General features: G+C 37.9%; 3 protein-coding genes across 20 annotated transcripts in view; 1 reads left to right on the top strand and 2 right to left on the bottom strand.

Moving 5' to 3' along the window:
- The window catches only part of LY75 (lymphocyte antigen 75), a 47,620-nt gene extending 32,424 nt beyond the window's left edge, over positions 1-15,196 (top strand). The window contains exons 25-35 of the mRNA XM_083840732.1: positions 2,031-2,263; positions 4,082-4,250; positions 5,386-5,547; positions 6,477-6,599; positions 7,021-7,215; positions 7,601-7,821; positions 8,779-8,953; positions 9,462-9,629; positions 10,845-10,967; positions 11,433-11,600; positions 12,408-15,196. Of these exons, the coding sequence (XP_083696858.1) occupies positions 2,031-2,263; positions 4,082-4,250; positions 5,386-5,547; positions 6,477-6,599; positions 7,021-7,215; positions 7,601-7,821; positions 8,779-8,953; positions 9,462-9,629; positions 10,845-10,967; positions 11,433-11,600; positions 12,408-12,592 (1,922 nt within the window). The 3' untranslated portion in view covers positions 12,593-15,196. The remainder of the gene's footprint in view (positions 1-2,030; positions 2,264-4,081; positions 4,251-5,385; positions 5,548-6,476; positions 6,600-7,020; positions 7,216-7,600; positions 7,822-8,778; positions 8,954-9,461; positions 9,630-10,844; positions 10,968-11,432; positions 11,601-12,407) is intronic.
- On the bottom strand, positions 5,280-19,522 carry LOC310901383 (uncharacterized protein). Of its 16 annotated transcripts, none has more exons than XR_014585740.1 (7): positions 18,375-19,522; positions 14,381-14,484; positions 11,943-12,072; positions 11,160-11,267; positions 9,777-9,847; positions 8,282-8,493; positions 5,280-8,154 (listed from the first exon to the last, which is right to left on the bottom strand). XR_014585740.1 is itself a non-coding variant. In XM_083840890.1 (5 exons), the coding sequence occupies exons 1-5, from the start codon at positions 18,662-18,664 to the stop codon at positions 8,443-8,445; spliced, it is 633 nt and encodes a 210-aa protein (XP_083697016.1). In that variant the 5' UTR covers positions 18,665-19,522; the 3' UTR covers positions 7,828-8,442. The 16 variants fall into 16 exon arrangements, 6 of the variants coding, with proteins under 6 accessions (XP_083697016.1, XP_083697018.1, XP_083697019.1 ...); XR_014585742.1 differs by adding an exon at positions 10,233-10,307 and having other exon boundaries at positions 7,828-8,493; positions 11,160-11,294; XR_014585743.1 differs by adding an exon at positions 10,233-10,307 and having other exon boundaries at positions 7,828-8,493.
- A 135-nt stretch (positions 19,523-19,657) lies between these two features.
- The window catches only part of LOC310901349 (unconventional myosin-X-like), an 85,752-nt gene continuing 83,238 nt past the window's right edge, over positions 19,658-22,171 (bottom strand). For all 3 annotated transcript variants that reach the window (XM_083840699.1, XM_083840698.1, XM_083840700.1), the window contains one exon: positions 19,658-21,966. In XM_083840699.1, coding sequence (XP_083696825.1) covers positions 21,853-21,966 — 114 coding nt within the window. In that variant the 3' untranslated portion in view covers positions 19,658-21,852. The remainder of the gene's footprint in view (positions 21,967-22,171) is intronic.

The raw sequence follows: 22,171 nt of genomic DNA, 5'->3' as shown, positions 1-22,171 counted from the left end.
AAATAATATTCCGATACAGCCATGTAGGTTGCTCGGCACAAATTACTGGAACTAGATCAAACAAATATACCTACTCTTGCATTTAATTACTGCTATGGGCTAATATTCAGCATACCCACTTTTGAGTATGTACTTCTATGTAATTAATCCTCTTAAGTAACTAACTTGCTGTCTTCTTAGAAAAAAAAAAGCTGTGTAAAATAAACACACAAGAAAATATTCACCTTCTTTTTCGTCTTTTTCAAATAGGCAAAGCAAGCTTATCCCCCTTATTTAACATAAAAATATTCTTTATTCCAGTGCCAAATATTTTGGAAATTCCAAGTGTCAAAATTTGAAGTTTAGCTGGGAGAGATGTAGTCATTAAAAAAAAAATTAAATTAGATTTTTATTAATAGAAAGTTGATCTGCGTAGATCGGTGTATTATCAGTCTGGGTTAACTGGAATAGTAAGCATTTCCTCCTAGCCAGAACTGCAGAAGATGTAACGAGAAAGGGTTAGGGACTGTCAAGAGTATGTGTCCCGGTCATTGGTGATATGGGTCTTAAGGTAATTTGTGTGGAAAAGGACCTCAGAAGGTTGCAGGGATAGCTATGAGACCTGTCCAAGTTGCCTTCAGCTTTATCCTAGGGAAAAAGACAACTCAGATTCCTAAGAAATCTTGATGTGATTGTGATTTGCACAACTTCTTGAGACATTCATCATCAGTAATTTCTTCTTTTCTCTCTCAGAAATGAACACTTTCCTTACTAACTTGTTTCCAGTTTGGTACCCCTTGATATGTGGTGATTCTTCTGGTTCAATGGTTCTTTTTTACTAGCTGTATATTAAGTGAAAGCACTTGGCAGCAGACATAAGCAACTTAATTCAAACAGTCCATTTCAGCCTTGTCGCTTTTATGGTCTACTGAAAGTTGGAAATATAGTGCATAAATACCAGTTGTATATTATTTTTCTCTGTTCCTGTGTTTTGAAAAATGGCTCTGTCAGCCAACCAATTAGCCATTTTTACATTATTATTTATAGTGTTTTTTCCTCTCTCAGTGAGCCCTTTTATGCTTCCATGTCAAGTTTCTTCTGCCTTTTTTGGGGAAAAATGTATTTATTTATTATGTGTAAATTCTGGGGCGTTACTAGCTTTGCATGCTTTAATTTACCACCCATGGGAATGTTTGCATATTTTATTAACTGCAATTGCAACGCATCACTGAGCTATCTGCCTTCAGAATGATGCTGATAACTGTGGCAAGACTCAGTGCTAAGAACACAAACGGTAAATTACACCCCTCCCTATTCAACGTGGATTTTCTATAATTAACTAAGTGCATGTGGAAACAAAATCAATTCCCAATATACATGTGGATGGCAGAAAGGAACTCTGGGACTGTGCTGTACACTGTGAGATCTGTATAGACAAGTTTTATGGCCCATTGGATTTGCATAAGCGTAAATCCACAGGCTCCACAGAGATAAATGAATCAAGTATAGCAGTTGCTATCTTGCAGCAGAGAGCAGTCATTTTCTCCCACTGCTGTATCTAATTGAAGCTATGGAGTATGTTTTTTCTTCAATAAATGAAAGATAATAAATAAAAATAAATAAATAAATAAAATATATAATATAAAAAATAAAATAAAAACATTATATATAATATAAAAATAAAAAAAATAAAAAATATAAAATGAATAAAATAAAATAAAAAAATAAATAAAAATAAACATTATTTAGCAGTTAAATAAAAATAGCAGGTACAAAAAATGTGTGAAGCCAAGTTAAGAGAGAGAGATAAAAATAGAGTGGCTGAAAATAGCCCTTCCTGCATTTTTTGCTTTTATATATTTTCTGTCTAAAGTGTAAAAGATATTTGTTCCTAACTAAAATCATTAGCATAATCTACTTCCTAAGAAAGTATTTCTGATATTTTTTTCTGAGGGAATACAAACAGGTTTTTTTCTGTTTATTACAGAGAAATTGGGAGTTTAGAATGTATTCCATTGTTTAACCATCTAATAACTGGTTTTCTTATTTAGGCATAGGAGCTGCTGATAATCAGACAGAGCAAGTCCTTAATGAAAGGTTCACCTATCAAAATGTTCAATATGAAGTAATTCTGAAGAATTTGTCCTGGGATGATGCAATGGCTGCATGCATAAATCGCAAGATGCAGCTGGTTAGCATCACAGATCAGTTCCAGCAGGCTTTTCTCGCTGTTCAGGCTGCCCTTCATAATCACCCCCTGTGGATTGGGCTCTTCAGCAGAGATGTAAGTTTTATTTTCCATTCAGACTGTAGCTTAAAGTAATGTTTAGAGTTGTATGAAATAGAAACTGGGATTAAAAAATGCAGTAACATATTAATTTCCTGGGGTAATTTTTCATTTAGTGATAATCATCCGGAGGGTCTCAAGATTAACGTTCTAAATCTTTCTGCTCTCTGAGTTACATAGTCAGTTGTTGGACTCCACTGAATGGATTGATGAAGAGGAGACAATTGTTTTAAAAGATTATAGGAAGAAGGGACATATTGTAGGGTAGCATCAACACAGGTCACTGTGTTACTTTTTGCCTCTTTTGTTAATGAACGAATAATTGGCTTTTAGTATCATCAGCACCGCTTACAGTACCACTGTAAAAAGTTAACTCAAATCTGTTTTAAAAGGGAGAAACTAGAAGTGACAAATGAAAACCAGAATGAATAACTGAACACTTCTGGAGATACATTTGTGAAGTTTAACTTAAACTGTGCTGTTACTTCATGTTATTTGTACTTCTGTTTTGAATTTGAGGGAGACATCCCTGAGATGCATTAGGGTTTTTTTCTTCTCTTCTGTGGCTGTGTTTGTTTGTTTGTTTTTAAATTCTCTGGAAAAGTCAGTGCAGGAGGTACTGCTTTATTGTTTTGCCTTTATTAGCCAGAGGACCTCCTAGTGATCTTCAGTGTGGATTGAAAGCACTCTTAGCTGTTAATGAACAGGTCTGGGCTTGCTTGCAGGGTTTATCTTTTTGCTGAACACGAGTCTTGATAATTGCAAGAAAAAAGTTAAAACTGGTTTGAAAAAAGCCTTACCTGCAAAGGTTGGTGCTCACTTGGCATCTATGGTGTTAGGATCTTCCTATGTCAGTAATTGGCTACTGAGTATTCAAGGCAAAGCAGGAAACAAAATAGAAATTTCATGGTATACTTTATGGAGAATATTATTTAAAATGAAATAGGCATTTAATCTTAATGAAGATGAAGAGACCAGAACAACCTTTTTTTCCCTCCTCTTTTGAATCTTAATCTGTATGTGAAGATCAAAGGAATCATTTTACTGCATACAGCTCAGACATACACTAGCATTTCTATATTGGAACGCTTGGTTGTTCGGGCACAATTAAAAAGTCACATGAAAGGAAATTCTAATGAAATCGATCACCAAAACTTGTTAATCCAGTGCTGGAATCCTACACACAAAAGAAAGATACAAAATATGTTAAATTACAATGAGTCAAGGAGATTTCCTGAGGAAAACTTTAAAAATGCAAGATTCTTAAAGGGTACCATGGTTGTTGTTGCATGTGGACTTTTTCTTATTCCTCCTGCATCCTCCAGGGCAGAAACACATCTTATTTATTAAATTAGTTAAATACTTGATAGATTACTTTCAACTCTCTGTGAAGAAACTCTGTTTTCAGATATTATCAGTTTTCCAAGACCAGATAATTAGACCTGCCATTGATTTACAAGTGCAAATGACGTAATTTGGACATCTCATTGCCTGGCCTTCCTCCATAAGCATAGAAGTTAAACATCAACATTTGATAATTTGTCATCCACTTCAGCCGTTTCATATTCTTGCAATTGCAAAACTTAAAATAACAAAGCTTGTCATATTGTGAACAGATCAAAATGAAAGAGTAGCGGAACATTTAACAGTTCACACCAGAGAGAGACACTGTGAATGCCATCTGTTTAGCACTTTCTGGCCAATGTAAATGTGTTATCTTGTTTTCTGTACCTTATATATGCGTATTTTATATATATATATATATATTTATTTATTTACTACGTAAGCTGATCCATTTTATTTGCACAATGCTAGGGTGGAAAACATTACGGCTGGTTGGATGGGAAACACGTTAGTTTTAGTCGCTGGTCTGAAGATGATGAAGAAACAAGTGAAGAATGTGTGTTTTTGGATATTGATGGCTTCTGGAAAACTTCTGACTGTTCCTCTGAAAACCGAGGTGTTATTTGCTACTCATCAGAAAGTATGTATGCGAGCAAAATACTTCAAAAAGATGCATTTTTTTTATGGTGAAGCATAGTTGAAAATTTCAGATTGTAACTTCAAAATTAAAACTTTTTTTTTTAATTACATTCCCTCAGACTAGCTTGTTTAAAATAGGGTAGTGTGCACCTGTTGCTCTTAATCCACAGGCTACATAGAAACGAACTCAGCGTTAAGTGCTTTGGGATAGACTATACCCTTTATACTGTCAACTGATTCTGCCTTTGTACTGTTACTTTAATACCATTGCATACTAATCTCTCCCACTTGCATGCGGAAGATGACTGAGCTACCTCTGTACTATAAACATCTTAATATTGAGACCTCTTCAGTCATTCAAGTCTAAAAAGGGTAAGAGATACCTGACTATATGGAGGAGAAAGACAGCAGGCAGACACTGAATTGAAAGGTGCAAATTAAAGTCATCTTCAGTTCACATAAACTGTTCTAAATATACATCTATTATAGCAGGACAGCTTTTGGGGGGGATGCATATGAAGCATGACTCCCTTCTCAAAGAGAAAAACATCTCAGATTATCACAGATTTCTTCCCTAGGAGAACATTAATAATAATAGTATTTTGGTGAGAAGACAGTTAAACCATTGTTGTACGCACTGAGTCACAGTAAAGTATATACTTGAGATTACGACATCTTTAATTGGTGCTTCCACTCTAATCAACTACAAGAAGAGTTCTTCTCACTTATCAAGTATTAAACAAAGTCATAGAACTAGGATGTATTGCCAGCTATGGAACAGCTTATTTGTTATGGTGATCTACCTTCATACAAAAGGCAGTAAGAGCTTTTAGTTGCTCGTTCATGCTTAGCATTTTTATGTAGCGATTGTATTCTTAAACCTATATAACCCAACAGCTGTGCAAGCTGTAAGGGTTTGTATTCTTTTATAATGCTTACTGCTTATTTAGTTACTTAAAAACAAAACAACAACAAAAAACCCAAACCTCACTGTCATGAAAAAACTGAAAACAGTAACACATCACACATCCAGAGGGCAACACTTTTATTTGTCTTGATTGTTTTAAAATGCTACCTGAAAATGTACTGTGGTGTGCAAAAATTGTTTTAATAATGTCATGTCTTTCCTTCTTTAGAGAAGAATGAAAAAGAACAAGTTACACAAGTTAAGTGCCCACATAAGATTAAAAATACACCCTGGATATCATTTAGAAACAATTGTTACACTTTTATGATAACAAAAAATAGATGGCAAGAACTGAAGTCTCAAGAAGCTCATCATTTATGCAAGAAAATGAGTAAGTACTTCTTTATATTACAGATATCTAAGGACGTACCAGCTTGAAGGAGATTAGTTTTAGATCTGAGTCACTGTCTTAAAAAGACAGCAAAGTGAGGGTTTAGGAAGGCTGTGCATTTGGATATGTGTATTAGTGTTGCACTGCTTGATGCTGTTTGTGCTCATGCTACACTGATTAAAAGTGCAAGGCCATGTGTTTGAGAGGGAGATAACTAGGAACTAACGAATTCTGAGATCTCTGAAAAATGGAAAACACAATTTTTTTTATTTAAAATATGCAAATTTTAAATGGTTTGGGTAATTGTTATCCCCTTGGCAACATTCTGTCTTTACAGTCACAAGTACTTTTTTTTTCTCCCTTGTTCTGTGGAACAGTGAAGTGAACAAAGTAAACAGGCAGAGAATAGTCCAATTCAGAAAAGCACGTGGGCTTTTCCTGTTCATCCTGAACAAAGTGTACACTTAGGAACAGCTTCCCTCTTATATTAAGTAATTCTTTTAGCATTTCAAAGACGTGTCTTTCCATAAACTGATTTTTCATTAATTGACTTCAATTCAGTCTTTTTCTTAATCTGCCTACTAGATAAAAAGTATTAAGAACATTGTGAAAGATTGCTGATAGCTTTGTGTTCTATACACCCGATTTTTACTAAAAAAATAATAAAGGGAGGAATAGTAAAGGGAAAATAAAACTTTACAGATGATAGAACCCATAAAATCTCTGGAGCTGAGTCTTAGCCACAAAACCAGGGGAATTACTGTTGATAACATATTTGAGAATTGTTTTCCCATTATTCATTTGGTTCTTTTGTCTTGTTATTATGCGTTTTTAACCTATCTGTAGTAGTTAATAATAGTAGTGAAAAATACTTTGTTGTAACTGAAAGGTGAATCTGTAAGAAAGTAATTAAAAAAAATTTTCAACAGACCCAGAAGCATTTGTTCTGAGCGTTCGAGATGAAGAAGAGAATAACTTTGTTACTGAACAGCTTCATTCATTCAGCGGTCTGGCTATGTGGGTCTGGCTGGGTGTAATTTATGACGACAGTGGTAAGTTGTCTTTTCTTTTTTTGTAATAACTAGATTGAAGATGGTTTGCAGCATTAGGTACATGTTTCTTGCATGTTTCAGTATATAGCCAAAGTCAAACCATATACAAACATATAATAATGATTTATATTTGTATTTATCTTCTAGAAGGAAATAGTTATGGACATGGTTTCTGTTTGAGTGATAATTAGATCCAGCATGTTCTGTTTCATCTAGATTTGATTTCCCTGGAAAGCAGGATGTAAAAGGGCCTGGATGAGTAATACTAACGTATTTAGCATTGTACACAGAACTAATTTAGAGTAACTTAGAGCATCGCTGATTTTTTTCCAAAGTGAATATCTGTTAATGTCATTAAAAGCTAAATGGTATTTGTACGCATAATGACAACATTTTGATAAATATGCAATATTTTCCACAGATAAAGTTCTGAAGTGGTATGATGAAACTCATCTGGCTTACAATAACTGGAGGCTGGGAAGACCTACCATAAAGAAGAACAATTTTTTTGCTGGTGTAAATCTTGATGGTTTCTGGGATATTTATAATTATTCTCAAAGTTGGCATGCTCATCACTATAATGTGTACAGTATTCTTGCCTGTAAAATTGAAAGGGGTAAGTTGTAGAGAAGATTCATGTATAATTTATGGAGTGTTGGACGAGGCTCATAATTTAAGTTCTGGTCCTGCAGCACTTTCTGTACAAGGCTTTGGTTTTGCTCCCATTGAAACACGTGGCACAACTCTCACGGGCTCCTGTTGGTATAGGATCAGTCTGTGCATAACTACTGCAATATTCTGAGCAGACAATGTGTTTGCTGTACTCCGTCATTGGCTGTTTGTGATGTTCAAAATAACAAAAGATATTTTACATATTAAGTGGCTTGTACTGAAAAAAATTAACTCTTGCCTTGCAGTGTTACAGATTATTTTAATACTTTCTGTATGTTCCTAGTAATATTAATGAAGTGTACAGTTTGTCTTGTTTTTCTTTGAAATAGGACCCCAGCAGCACAAACCTCGACTGCCTGAGTCTATTCCACATGGAAACAGAACATACAGGATCCTTCAGAAAAAATTAACGTGGTATGAGGCACTGAGAGAATGCAAACAAAACAGGAGTGATCTAGCAAGTGTACACAGTGAATCACAACAGTTGTTTCTGGAAGATATTGTCAAGCAGGATGGGTATCCTCTGTGGCTTGGGTTGTCAATTCATGATGTAAGTATGTACTGTTGGTAACCTCAGTAAGAGTTTGTAAATAATATTCTGTACATGACATCAAATATTTTCCCATATTTTTCTTCCAGATCCTTAGCAGCTCCATTTCCATGTAACATATGTTAAAGCATATTAAATTTCAGTGTATGTAGAGACACTGCTACTATTTTTTCTGAATCTTTGAAACTTTAAAATAATACAATATGGAGCATGTTTAGTGCAGGTCAGGACTGGTTCTTCAAGGCCATTCAGGAATTGGCTCTTTAGCAAGTTATGCATCCCTTCTTTCAGAAGGCCAAGCTACAGATCATATTCCTTTGCTGGCTGCTTGTCCTGGGAGCAAAAGCACATGGTCCCAACCCTGTTTCCCACAATACTCCCCAAATCTGCCTCCAGAACTGGTAGTGGTTGGCAGGATAGTCCTCTGCAGAGAGAGCAGAAGTGTGTTTTCCATGCTTACCTTTCCTACCTGTGCCCCTCCTTTGATTGTGAATGGGGTCCCCACTTCTCACAACCGTCTCTTCAGTGTCAAGCTTCCATCGCTGTATCTGCAGTTTGAGCTGACACTGCAAACCATTGCTGAGCCTGGCCTGTTTTATGCACTGCAGCCATCCCAGCGGTTCAGCAGTTTGCAACACGTCTAGTAATCTCCACAGAAAGGAAGACAGGCTGCTTAAATGGAACAGCAGGATTACATTAAGTAAAACGTTCCCCATAGAATGTTACAAGGCACACTGCAGGTTTAAGCTTAGAAAGGTGCTGTGGTTTCTCAGTTCGCACAAACAGGTAGGATTCCTATGTTAAGGATTGCTTGGATTGAGAGAATGAGGTACCTCAATTTTAATTTATCACTCATCAAGTGATAACTATTGCTACATGACCTATTAATGACTGACAAGATTTAAACCACAACCATGTACTGCAGCTTAAAAATTGTAGTTTTCTTTCTTTAATTAGGGAAGCAAAGCTAATTTTGAATGGTCAGATGGAACTGACTTTGACTACTATCCATGGGAATTAGAAAACTCAAATACTACTGAGAATTGTGTTCTGTTGGATACTAAAGGATCTTGGAACCGTACAAAATGTACAAACGTTGCTGAAGGTGCCATTTGCTATAGCCCTCCAAACAGTAAGTGTTACTTTTCAACGTTTTATGTAGTTGTCTTCTGTATTCTATATTTACATGATTTATTTAGAACTAGAAACAAAGGCTGAAAGACCACTTTTTTTTTTTTTAAGAGTCTAGCAGGGATGATAGAATGATTTTAATAAATGTTGGAGACTCATCCTCTCTGTTCTAGAGGTGAAAATCTAAAAGAATCCTTGTCTTCTCTTGGTCACCTCTGACATACACGTAAGCGTTGGTCTTCTTCTTAATCAAATCTATATCAAACATAAACCAAACTTCAAAACACCCTAAAAGGCAAGGGGGAAAAAAAAAAGGTTCCCAAGTCTTTGGGACTTGTCTTATGTCCATTTTTAAATAATTCTACTAGACATGAAGAAGGAATATATACTAATTGAATAATGGATGTTGGTAGGAGAAGTAGTCCTTGTTAATACTTCCATGTTACTACAACAAAGAAACTGCACAAACTCCTGCAGCAGAAATAACATTGATATCTTTATCTTTCCAGACAGACAATTACAGCAAAAGCAAGTGAGCCAAGCCCCAGGATGCCCGCAAATTAGTGGAACACTACAGTGGATACAGTATAAGGATCACTGTTACGCATTTGACATGGCGTTCTACAATTTTTCAGTATATAATGTGGAAGATGCTAAGAAAGTCTGCCAGAAACTGAGTATGTTTAGACTCTTATCACATTACGATCTGTAATTAGTCTACTTTACCAAAAAAATTAAAAACAAGAATGAAAGCCATATACTAGCTATGCTTCAGCTTTTCAGCTAATCTTCTTTTATTTAGGAAAACTAATAGGTAGCTTTACCTTCGAACATCCGATTAAGGTCCTTGACAGAACTCTGCAGTAGGCTGACAATTTGGTTGGCACATGGATATCTGCAAAGGAAATGCAGATATTCATTCATAGAGGATTCAGAAACTTAAGGTTTACAATTTGGAAGAAAACATTTTATACAAATAACTTTTTTAGAAATAAAGTTAGTGCTTTTAGTAGTGCTTTCTTACACATTATATGCTTTCATTAATTGCCTGCCGATAGTCCAAAGATTATAATAATATATAGATGATACACATTTATAGATATTACTAAAAAACACACTTTTCCTGTCAAGTTAAAGGAGTCTCTCTCCTATTTCATAAGCTATGTGCGGATTGTATCGCAAAAGATAATGTTAAGCAGCCTCATGTACAGAATCTTTGATCACCTTAGTTTAGAAGGTAGTGACTGACATATTTTTTGTAATCATATGATATAACTTACTATGTAGGAGGAAGAAGAAAAGGTGCAAATAGACCCAGTTCTGGATTCACCTTTCTGTTGAGCCTGCCCTGGTGGCTGAAAGATAAAGTTATCACTCTCTAAATTAAACTTCTGGCTTATATTTGCATATAGTGGTAAAGAATGGGTACACTGAGTCTTGATGCCAGTGTACCCTTTCCTTCCTCTTACTCCTTAATTTAACACTGCATATAAAAAATGAGGTACGATTGATTTAGAAAAGAACTTGATTCAGCAAAATGCTGAGCCTTTTACAAAAGGTATTATCACTTGAACAAGACTAGAAATTCTGAATCAGTGACATATCTTTTGATATCTTCCATTTAAGTAGTCCACAGCTGCAGTAAGTTTACTCCATTTTATTTCATATGACCTGCTTGAATAACCAGTCATCTGAAGCTATCTAGTATAACATTACACTGTAATTTAGGGTGTGGAGGGTTTGTCTTTCTTTTGCAGGTTACTTCAACTAATCGTAGAAGCCCAGATCATCAATTTTTTTCTTGTTGTAATTGTTCCCACAGAAAGCTTAATGTATGAGCACAATGGAAATTTCTGAAGTTACGATTCTGACCATTTTCCTCTTCCCCTTAGATCCTTCAGCAACACTTCTGACCATAGGAGATGCTGAAGAAAATGCATTTGTGAGCACACACATAAAGGAGAATGATCTCATCACCAAGAAAGTATGGCTTGGACTGACTCAGAACTCTAAGGGTAAGAAGCAGCAACCATGTATGAACATGAGTGTTTCATGTGGTAAATAAAAATGTATAAATCCTCAAATAAGAATACAGTTTTGTAGCAGCAGTTGCCTACAATAACTCCTTTCTGAGGCTGGCATCCCTCACTTAGCAGGGCACAGCCCTTTGGACTTCATGCTGTGTTAAGTCTCTTCCTGTTGCTCACCTGAGATAACCAGGAAGCAGCGAAGTTCATTTTCTCCAACACTCTCATTGATGCTTGATTGTGCTGTCACTTCCATCCAAACGCATCGGGTCTGGAGAAGAGGTGTGGCTAAAAGTGATGTGTTCATATTTATTGCTTTAAATATACAGAATAGATATTCTCAGCTCTGATTCTTTTAGCAGTGTAAAGTAATAGTTCGATAGCTCTGAGCTACATTCATTGTAGTACTAGAGAATATTTTGGTGACCTAACTAAGCAAATTTTTCTCAACAGATCAGTCCCTGTACTGGCTCGATGGCTCATCAGTTAACTACGCCAACTGGGAAAACAAAAGCACAGAACTCAATGAAAAATGCAGTGTTATCCTGTCCACAACTGGCACATGGTCCAAAGTTGACTGCAGTCGTAGTCAAAGCAGAGTGGTCTGCAAAGCTCCTTTAGGTACGGAAAAATTGATTTTTAGCAGAGACTTAACACTGTAGTGACTATATTCAGGATTTTCTTTTTGTGGTGGGGAAATTCTCTTAAAGTAAAAAATAAAAAATAGTGCAATCCTCAAAAGAACCTATCAAGTAGCTCTGCCTTAAGCAGGAGCCTTCAGTGACTCTTCTGCCATAAAATTACATTCAGCTAAGACAGTATACTGATGAGAAACAAAGGACAAATTCTTTAGAAATTTACTTCTCCCAGCTCCCACTGTCCGCTTATAATAGGGTAAGGGAGAGAATTGAAATTCACACTTAAAAGACAGCGTAGAGTAGTTGCTGTGTTTTTAGTTCTTACCAGAGGGTGTCTTTCATGGGTGAGCCCATACAGGTAGGTACAGAAAGACTTCTGCTTGTAAGAGAAGCTGAGTAAACAGGTACTCAGATTGTTTTCAGTCTGGAGGAAGCTCCTGAAAACGGTCACACAGCTCCAGAAAAACAAAAACAAAAAAAACCTTAGGTCTCATGTTAATTCATCATATTCTGCTCTGTCCAGAAAAGGAAGCAGTCAGTTGAGCATTAAGCAGATTAATCAAAATAAACAATTAATAAATAATAAACAATTCATATGAGAACCTAACTTCCAGTTGATAAGGTGAAGTCTATTAATATGTTGAAACAGTTTGCCTTTACTCCAGCTAAATGACTCCTACATAAATGCGTACAGTATTAGTGTATAGGTACCTAAGCACCAACCCCATGAAAGCAATATTCTCCCCAAAACTCTTTAAATAACAACAATTTTTGTTTTGTTCTGTTACAGGTTCTAATCATACTGGGGTGGCTGTAGCATTTGCCCTGTTAATTATCCTAGTCTTCGCTGTCGGATTAGTGTGGTTTCTCTATAAAAAGAAACGTCTTCACTGGAGTGCCTTCTCTTCAGTACGTTACCAAAGAGGGATGAATGATGATGAAACTGATGATGTGTTCACAAAAGATAGCTATTGAGAACCTGTTCCTTCTAGGCAATTTAGCATGAACTTCACTGTGTGAAGCCACAAGGAATGAACTACTTGATGTTTTGTTACTTCTTTTTGAAAAAGTAATAAGGCTATTAATGGGGGCTAAATTTCATTCTTTTATACAAGCGTGCAATTTTTTTTTCAAGCCCATTTACATTTGGCCTCAGTTGTTTAAGGTACAAGGTTTCTGGAGTTCTGTAATATATTTTAATTTAGAGTATTATTTTCCTTCTCTTTACTGGAAAACGTTTTTAATGAAATAATTTGTGCCAATAGTACTTATGCAACATCACCGTATTGAATGCATGTAAAATTGCTACATGAATTCTGTCACTTTGTACAATTTTCACTCAATAACTTCAGGCCAAATGATGTAACATTTTGATAGCTAGCACTGGATTTACCCTGTAGCAGCTAGCACAAAGACTATAAATAGGAGACAAGCCATTTTTGTGTAGCAACTTTTCTAGAAAGCTATTACAAATTTTGATACAGTAGGGGAGAAAGGAGTTATAAGACAACTAAGCATTCTTTCCCATCCAACTAGACTTTAAATTTTCTTGTTGTAGTGGAGGAAGATCATACTGTTACTTTTTCCCCTCAAAGTCATGAAAAAAACCATGTTGTAATGGTGAGATAAGAATCTTAGAATGCACATTTTGAGCAAAGAATTATAGGGAATACCCTGCACTAAAGCCATGCTATCTAGGAGTAAATTAAATAAATGTAGAATATTTTAAGTCTGAGACTGGCAAGCTGGCAAATAACTAATCTTATCCCCCAAAGGCAGCAGGACTAGCAAAACTACCCACTAAGGGCTAACTGCAAGCACAAGCAAAACTCAAGACATAACAAAAGCCTTAGCCTTATAAAAGCAAAGGCATGAATGTTGTGTTTTATCCTGTGACATAACTGTTAAGTAAATTATTCAGTTTCTTTTCACAACTCCTTTCACAAAGTTTTGAAAGCACAAATAGCAGAAATGTTTACAGTGAAAATCAGTATCTAGACCTAAGCATTAATTAAGACAAACATTAAGAAAATTGCACCTAGAGTAGTATTTAGAGGAAGATCTATCACACTCTAGCTTGTCTTCAAACTACTCTGAAATTAGACCTGAGTGATTTTCTTGTGGATAAAACAGGGAAAAGACCTCCATTTATGATCTGTTGCACTGTGACACCTGAGGACAGGAGTTTGCAGTGATGGTGTTCCATGTTCTGTAACGAGATGCTCCTGACATTGTACCTCCAGTAATGCTCTTGTTTATACTAGGGTTAAATGCTGAACTATATAAGGTGAAATATCTGTTGTCTGTCCAAGAAATAAGATAAAGATATAAGGAAGGAGTGTGAAAGAATGTATGGTAAATTAAGTTGCGTATGTAAATGCTAAAAATACTTGAGTATTTTACATAAAACTTAAACTTGATTTTTGTATGGAATGTGTCGCTGTGGCCTTTTCTATGCACTCCGAAGAAAGTTATAAAGGGAAAAAGGGAAGACAGCACTGTAAATGTTATTCTAATGATTTGACTTTTTCAAAAGTCATTAGACTTCTTAAATGTGCAGTACGAAAGTCAGAACAGACACGATTACTTTTATGAAGGAGTATATGCAAAAGACCAAATACACTCCCCATCTAATGATGGTGTGATATGGTAAATAGGAATACATTTGGTCTGACATGCTGAAAAAGCGTACTACTGATTTCTCTAAAGCAACATTGCAAGGTCATAACATTCAGCTGCGTTTTTTCCCTGCGGTTTACTTACGTTGACAGCACTTTTCTTTGTTCCTGTTTGCACTATTTTGATAAGCAGGTGTTTATCATCTGTACTGAGAAATAGAGAACTTTCTGTAGATACCACTTTAGAGCCTGTTAAAATAGCAGAGTGAAGGGGCATAGTAAAGGAAACATTGTTTTAGTTTGCTGATGAAGAAATAAGCACTTTCATTGTTTATTTGGTACTTAGGCACAATTGTGAACGTTTTCTTTCTTCTTTCTTGATGCTAGTTACTATGTAATGAAAGTAATCCCCACCTCCCTTCTTAAGCCTCCTTGGTTCCAGAAGTGTGAAACATAACAAACCCTGGTGCCTGTCATCTTGGTTTAGCTTATAAGCATAAATGCTTTGCCAAACAATTTCTAAGTTAACAAACTTTAAAAGTGTTGTTTTATTGTCCTTTTCTAACAACAATAATAATTGGGGAAAAAATATTTACAAATTCATGTTTTTAGATTTACTAGTTTTATAGGTGTTTATACTTTGAAATTTTTTAGGTGCGAGTCTGAAATTAAAATTTGAAATTAGTGATAAAATCCTAATTACCCAACAAATGACTATATTCTTTTGATAATAAAACCAAATATTTGTATATTTTATTCTTACGAATGATGTAAATAATTTTGCAAGGCCCCTTTTCTCATGTTTGTTTTATCATACCCAAGTTGTCTAATCACTGGTGATTCTTATTTGAACAAGCACAACTGCCTTAGTGCAGATGAATAACCCACTTTATTTGAAATATATAGGAAAATTATTTAGCAGTATTGTTACTGAAAGAATAAAGTTAAATAAAACACTAAACTGCTTACACTGGTTTTATTTCCATGGAAGCAGTTATCAGAGCTAACGTACAGCTAACGTTATTAATCACTGCATAAAAAAGCACATAGCACAGGGGCTGTGATCACAATTAAAACAGATAAGTTTTACACAGATAAGGTTTGCCCAGAAAGGGAACATTCCTCTGTGCCTTTGTTTTTAAATCAAGGTATAGCTCAGTAGATTCACTAGATGAGACAGCTTAGCTTTCTTTGAAAAGCTTAGCTCTAATGCAGTTTATAAGGGCTCCTAACATAATTCCTCATAAAACAGAGGCAAAGTTAAAATACTTCCAGCCTTGTGACATTTGCAATTTAAGCATGAGCTGTGTTCATTTTAAGTATCACCTGAAACTCTCAATTCCAGACCCCTAAAATCCATAACACCTGGTCAGAGGGCAGTGTTACTAGCTACAGGTAGTGCCTTTTGCTGGGAGAAACATCCTATGATACAAGACTATGAACACGGTCATCTGCATCAAGAGAATGTAAAAGCTGAAGACCAAGGACGAGCAGGGAAACAGAAACACAAAAACAAAGTATGTTCCCCAGGTCACACAGCAGTGGAAGCGGGAAGACATCTTAAAACTCCTTCATCTTAAAGCACAGACTGTCTGCTGGACTGCAGGAGCTCGACACAAGAACTGTACAGCTTCAGCTAAATGCACAAAGGTTTTTGCACACCTACGACCTGATGTACGCATCACAGTCCTGTTACAACAGAAGACCTTACTCCTGTGGAAAGGACCCATAGCAAATGGAGCAGCACCTTTGGTTACTCTTCCTGATTTTTGCCCAGTCTCTGAAGCATCTCACCAAATCCTCTGTCAGTCTCTGAAGCATCTCACCAAATCCTCTGTCATAGAAAGGTTAAACTACATCTGACACTAGACCATCCATCATTTTCATTTTAACACTGTTTCTGTATCAGTAACTTAACTCATACAGATATCAACCACAAGTGCTTATGCATGAACACTGGGTCTGATGCATTTATTGCATTTTCTATCATTTTTTTTCCTTTTTATTTTTTTTAAACCAAACATACCATCTGCTCATCGCTCTGGACATACGTTACACATCCAAACATTTTTGAATGGCGGAAATAAATTGCAAGGCCTGTCAATGATATATATACACACACATATATATATTTGGTGGTTGCAGATAAAGACCACAGTTACAATTTGTATTGCTCAAAGTCAGAATTACAGTTTGGACACTTTATGCATGTGTTGTTGCTCCATGTATGGAGCACAGTGTAACCCTCACGTTCATAAAAGTTCATCTAATTCATAGACTGGCTTGGGTTGGAAGGGACCTTAAAGATCATCCAGTTCCAACCCCCTGCCATAGGCAGGGACACCACCACTAGATCAGGTAGCTCAGGGCCCCATCCAACCTGGCCTTGAACACCTCCAGGGATGGGGCATCCACAGCTTCTCTGGGCAACCTGTGCCAGTGCTCACCACCGTCTGAGTGAAGAATTTCCTGCTAATCTCTAATCTAAATCTCCCCTCTTAGTTTAAAACCACTCCCTCTTGTCCTGTCATTATCTGACTGAGCAAAAAGTTGCTCTCCATCTTTTTTACAAGCCCCCTTTAAGTACTGAAAAATCACAATTCATTCTGTTGTCAAGAAAATGTAAAGTTCTTATTGACCAAATTATTTAACGGACTTTGACAGAGAACTATGAGCAAAATTAAAGAACTAAGCTTAGGAAACGCAGGCCATCAGGTACACGAAAGAAAATTTCGGTTGTCACTGTAATGGACTTTTCCCATTTAGTCCTGAAGAGTTTTGAAATTGGCAATTGACCACTACAAAACATAATTTCACTATTGATATGAAATTAACTTGCAAATGCTCTATAGCATTAATGCCATTATCTTGTTTTTATCCCTTTATCGTATTTTCACATTGAAAATGCCTATGCCCACTATTGTAATACCTGCCAGTAACTAAGCTTTTTGACAGAACTTGGGGGGGCAGGGTTAGGGAATGGGGAAATACCAGATGAGGCATTTGTTGTGATTACATGGTAATACAAAATAGACTACAAGTCCTGGATTTCTATTTGCAGTGCAGAAAGGAATACAATCAAAACAATGGCTGGTTGGTAGCTTTGCTCCTTTTCAGCATAAATATAATAATTATCTCTATGGTAACTTTTAAGAAAGTAGCATTTCAGTGATAGAAAAAAATTATTCCAAAACGTGCTTTCTTCATTATGTTGGCCCCTTAACGTGCACATTTTTTGTGAGAATAAGTGAGAACAAAGATCTTTTCCTACATGCTGTATCTCAGGGCACTTGCATTAATTCTAAGAGAGTTCTTTCTACTCCTGCTTTCTCTTAGCTTCTCTTTTCGTATGCCCTGTGTTATTGTTCCCCTTTAACAGACGATATAGAATGAACATTTAAGCAAAAATGCAACACTTCTTACACTCTGTAAAACCCAGCAAGCATTGTATGCCTATTCAGATTAACTTAACAAAGCCATTGATTCAGAGGAAGCCACAAATATGCCTGCATGACTGTGCATGACTGAATGGCATCCCCATTAGCAACTGTACTGCCTGCTGCTTCATTGGCCTTTATTTTCCTAAGCATGGTATGGGTATTGGGGCACTCTGTTGCAAGGGAGAGCGTAAATTACACGAACACGGGTAACATGTGGACACATTTACCCAGGACTTGGATCAGGAGCTACTTTGAGGAAAAGGGCTGGGCTCCTGAAGTTCTGCTGTGTCTTACCTCCTGCGGCTGCTGCTGTGCTTCACACCTGTTCTGTTCTGTACCCGTCGCCCTGTCCCTCACAGGTTTTGCCCATCCACCTCGCACAGCCCTGTAGAGCCTCTGCCTCACCCTGCCCTGCCACCCTTTCACGTACCCCTCCTCCCACCGGCACCTGTTGTTCTGCCCTGCTCGGGCACGTTACAGGCTTAACGGGGGCATCTTGCTTGCCTGTATCCTCCAGATTTGTGACTTACCACCTGCAGGCACCCTAAATGCAAGTACTTAAAGAGAACGCATAGTTCTACTTAAGCTGTGGTGTGGGGTTCACGTGTAAACACCAGCACTGGCAGACAGAAAACCTCAGGCTTACTCGACAAGCACTATTAGGGCACCACTGGCGAACGCACCACCAGATAAACTCACCACCACACACGGGAGCCTGCCAGCGCGCACCAGCTGCGAGGGAAGGAGACCAGCAAGCACCACCGGCAGCCACCAGCCTGAGAGGCGCAGGACGAGCAGCCCCGCAACCCCACCGCGGGGTGCCGGGACACGGAGCCCGAGGAACGCCCAGAGGCTGCGGGACCCCCCCGGGGGCCGCCTCGGCCGGGGGACGGCCCCTGGGCGGGCCGCTGCGGCAGCGCCCAAAATGGCGGCGCAGCGCCGCGCAGGCGCAGTGAGTGCCCAGTGCCCGCCTCGCTGAGGGGCGACATGGCGGCTTGGGGCTGCTGGAAGGGGTTTTGGCGTGTATGCGGTGTTCAGGGGAGGGCTGCGGGATAAGAGGTCCGTGTTCGGTTCTGGCACTGCCCCCAAACCCACCCAGATAAGGGGGAGCTGCCTGCATTTGGGGCTTCCCAAGCAGAAAGGAAGGAGAGACCAAGTGGTTGTGAAATTAAGGCAGGAATGCACAACAGCTGAGGAAAGAAAAGCAACTGTTGAAGTAAACAGAGGCAGTCACCACCTAAAGTAAGGAACTGTAGACTACACAACGTGCTACAGATGAAGAAACTGAAAATCTGTGAACAGTTGGTAGTGAAATTCACAGAATCATAGAATCATTAAAGTTGGAAAAGACCTCCAAGATCATCTGGTCCAACCATCCCCCTACCACCAATGTCACCCACTACACCATGTCCCTAAGCACAAGGTCCAGCCTTTCCTTAAACACCCCCAGGGACAGTGACTCCACCACCTCCCTGGACAACCCATTCCAATACCTGACTGCTCTTTCTGAGAAGAAATGTCTCCTAATTTCCAACCTAAACCTCCCCTTGCATACAGTGATCTCCAGGGTCCCAGAGGGCTCTCAGAGCATCTGACTAAGGGATGTATAAGGGCACATTGATGGGGACTGTGCATCACTGTATTGTTTCCATACCTGTGGATGTATCGAAGGAGCTGTTGTCTGCTAGAGGATAGTCTGTCTGTATTGCTGATGATCAGCTGTTCCTATGCAGATTTACTGCTTCAGTGATGCTCCCTTGGGTGAACACCAGCCCCTGAGTGAGCAGCAGAACCTGGAAACAAACCTCACACCTTGTAGTGGCAAATTGCTTTCTGTTTGCCACAGAGGCAAATTTCCCTTCTGAGAGAAGGGCTGTTGTCCACTCATGCCGTTGATGCCTCCTTTATACTTACAAGTTCGGAGTATTAGATCGCTGAGTAAACACCTTAACGTGAGCACGCAATGTCTGAGAGTGAATACAGCCTGTGCAATCCAATAATTTATTAAACTTTCATCTTGTAAAGCCAGTTACAAATTAAAAAAGACAGCGGAAGGAATTCTGTAATAGAAATGAGCAAAATTACAACAAATACTAAACGGGAGTTACATTCCCAAGTGGGTTCAAGCTGCCTGCAGCAACCCAAGAGCCAGAACAGAAATAGTGCAGAGTTAGGACAGGGATAATCAAGGCTATTCTGATACATAAAGAGATCTAGTCAGTGTATGGACCAACACAAAGTGTTACTTTTCAGGTTGCCTCTGCATTCCTGTTCTCTCTCACTTGTGACCTGGCCATCTTTTTATTCTTTGTGATAAAAAGTGGATGTTTGTACGATCCTTCGGTAAAGCTATTTAAGGCAAAACTCCAGTTGAAAGTACGATATACAGTAGTGGCTATCCTCTTAGGCTGGATGTGTGGCAGGTGGACAGGGTGTTTGCACATGCTGCAGTGTATTGTGAGAGAAAAGCACAGATTAGGCACTGTGTTTTTTCTTGCATTGTCAGCCTCAAATCTGTAGTGTTACATGACAGTATTAGTGAAATGGCACAACTTGAAGTTTAATTTAAACTGAACCTGTTGCATACTGACTCCTAGTTTTCTTGTCTATGAAATTTCTATTTTATAGCTAACAGGCCTTAAGCTGCCACTTCTTCAGAAATACAAACATCTGATTTTAAACAAACCTGCAACAAGGTCCACATCACACACACAACTCTACAGTTTCATTAGGAAACTGAAAGGGCCTTTACATTTCGGGACCCCAAGACTTGACAGGGGTTGTAGAAAATGACAGCCTAGCCACAAGGTTTCTTGATTGCCAATGCAACCAATTTGTGATGCGACTAACAATACCAAATATTGTTTTAAACAATGAATTCAGGAGACTGAAGATGACTGTCATCTTTCATTGACAAGGAAAAAAAAATTGCTTCTTCAAATTGCAGATGACTATAAAAACCTCCAAGAAGCATTGTTTTGATATATATATATTTGCTGATGTCTAGGAACCTAAGAGAGACTGGAAGGGGATATGGAGATTCAGTGATGGGAGCAGTTCCAATTAGAACTCAGCAGAGAATGAAGGACTTGGCATCTGCTTGCAGTAGTACAAAGGAATTGAATTATTGCCTGTAAGAATTTATCTAGGCATCTCTTCACTCAGTATGAAACTGTTCATTTAAAGTTAACGTTCAGGGGTTCCAGTCATCCTAAAATCCCATCTAGAGAAATACGGAACTTAATGCAGGTAGGCTGCTGGCCATAAAAACCTCTGACCTCCATCTGAAACCTGGACTTCGTGAGGAACAGCTTCTCTGGTAATGCAACTAAATCAATCTTGTCTTCTGGGCTGTACCGGGGAAAAGACAATCATTAATTTTTAGGTAACAGGTGCTACACAGAATTACCAAAATGGTACCTGATGATATATTTCAGTGGTACTATTCTGCACGATTTTCTTCTATGTTCGAGTATTTAGAAATTTTTACTTAAAGTGCCATTTTTTACAGTCATGTACCTGTGAACTTCTGTTAGAAGGTAACAACTCCCCTCAAGTGTCTTTGTTTGTTTAATGGTCTCTCATGTAGGGTTTGACCTCTTCATTGGACTGTTTGGCTTGAATTACAAAAAGGCATTTTGTTTTAAGACCAGATGAGATCATTAGTATATCCTGAAGAGAAAACTCCAGAGTGACTTATTTTGGAGCTGCCTACAAAATAAATAAAAAACAAATATTCTCTTAGCAGACTGTGCTGTGATCCCCTGATCCCAGATGTTTGCATGTTGGAAATTCATAAGGAAGCTTAACTCTGCCTCCTGTAGTGCAGATTCTTGTGATATTTTCTGCCAGTATGACAGGTAATTGTGAAAGCAGCAGAGGGGACAGGCAGAAGGAGGATGCTTCTGACTTTGCTTCTTTAAGGTACATTGTTCATCAGACAAGCAAGGGAAAACAAGTTTTGGGCTGTTAATATTTAACAACAACAACAGTTGTTACTGTTCAGTGTCTTTGGGCAGAGGTGCAAATCCTACGGTACTGCAGATGCCACTTCAGGTCTTAAATACAGTAGTCAGTCAAGTGGAGTTCTTATAAACATCTTTGCTACACTTGTGCTGGCAAGTTGCAAATACCAATCATTAAACAACTGCCTCTCTCTCGTGGCAGTTCGTTCATATCACCTAGTCCAGACGCTAGCGTGACTGTCCACACTGGTGGCTGATTTGACGCTGCAGCGTTTCTTCACTATCATGTTGATGTATGCTTTCATGATCTTTATTATCTCACCCACCTAGAAAAAGAACATAATACTGGGATAAGCACATCAAAAACCTTCTTCCATTGATGTATACCAGACATTTTGCAGAAAAAGTTTCCCCTTGTCCAAACTCACGGCACTGTAAATTTTGCATGCAATGTTAATGTGAACATGACAGTAAGGATAAGCATGAAAGAGCTGGAGTCATTACCACTATACACAGGAAAGATATGGGAAA

The sequence above is a fragment of the Anser anser genome (assembly GCF_964211835.1).
Source record: "Anser anser genome assembly, chromosome: 6".
Taxonomy (NCBI): domain Eukaryota; kingdom Metazoa; phylum Chordata; class Aves; order Anseriformes; family Anatidae; genus Anser; species Anser anser.
The sequence above is the reverse complement of the archived record's forward strand: the minus strand, read 5'-3'. Positions and strand labels throughout refer to the sequence as shown.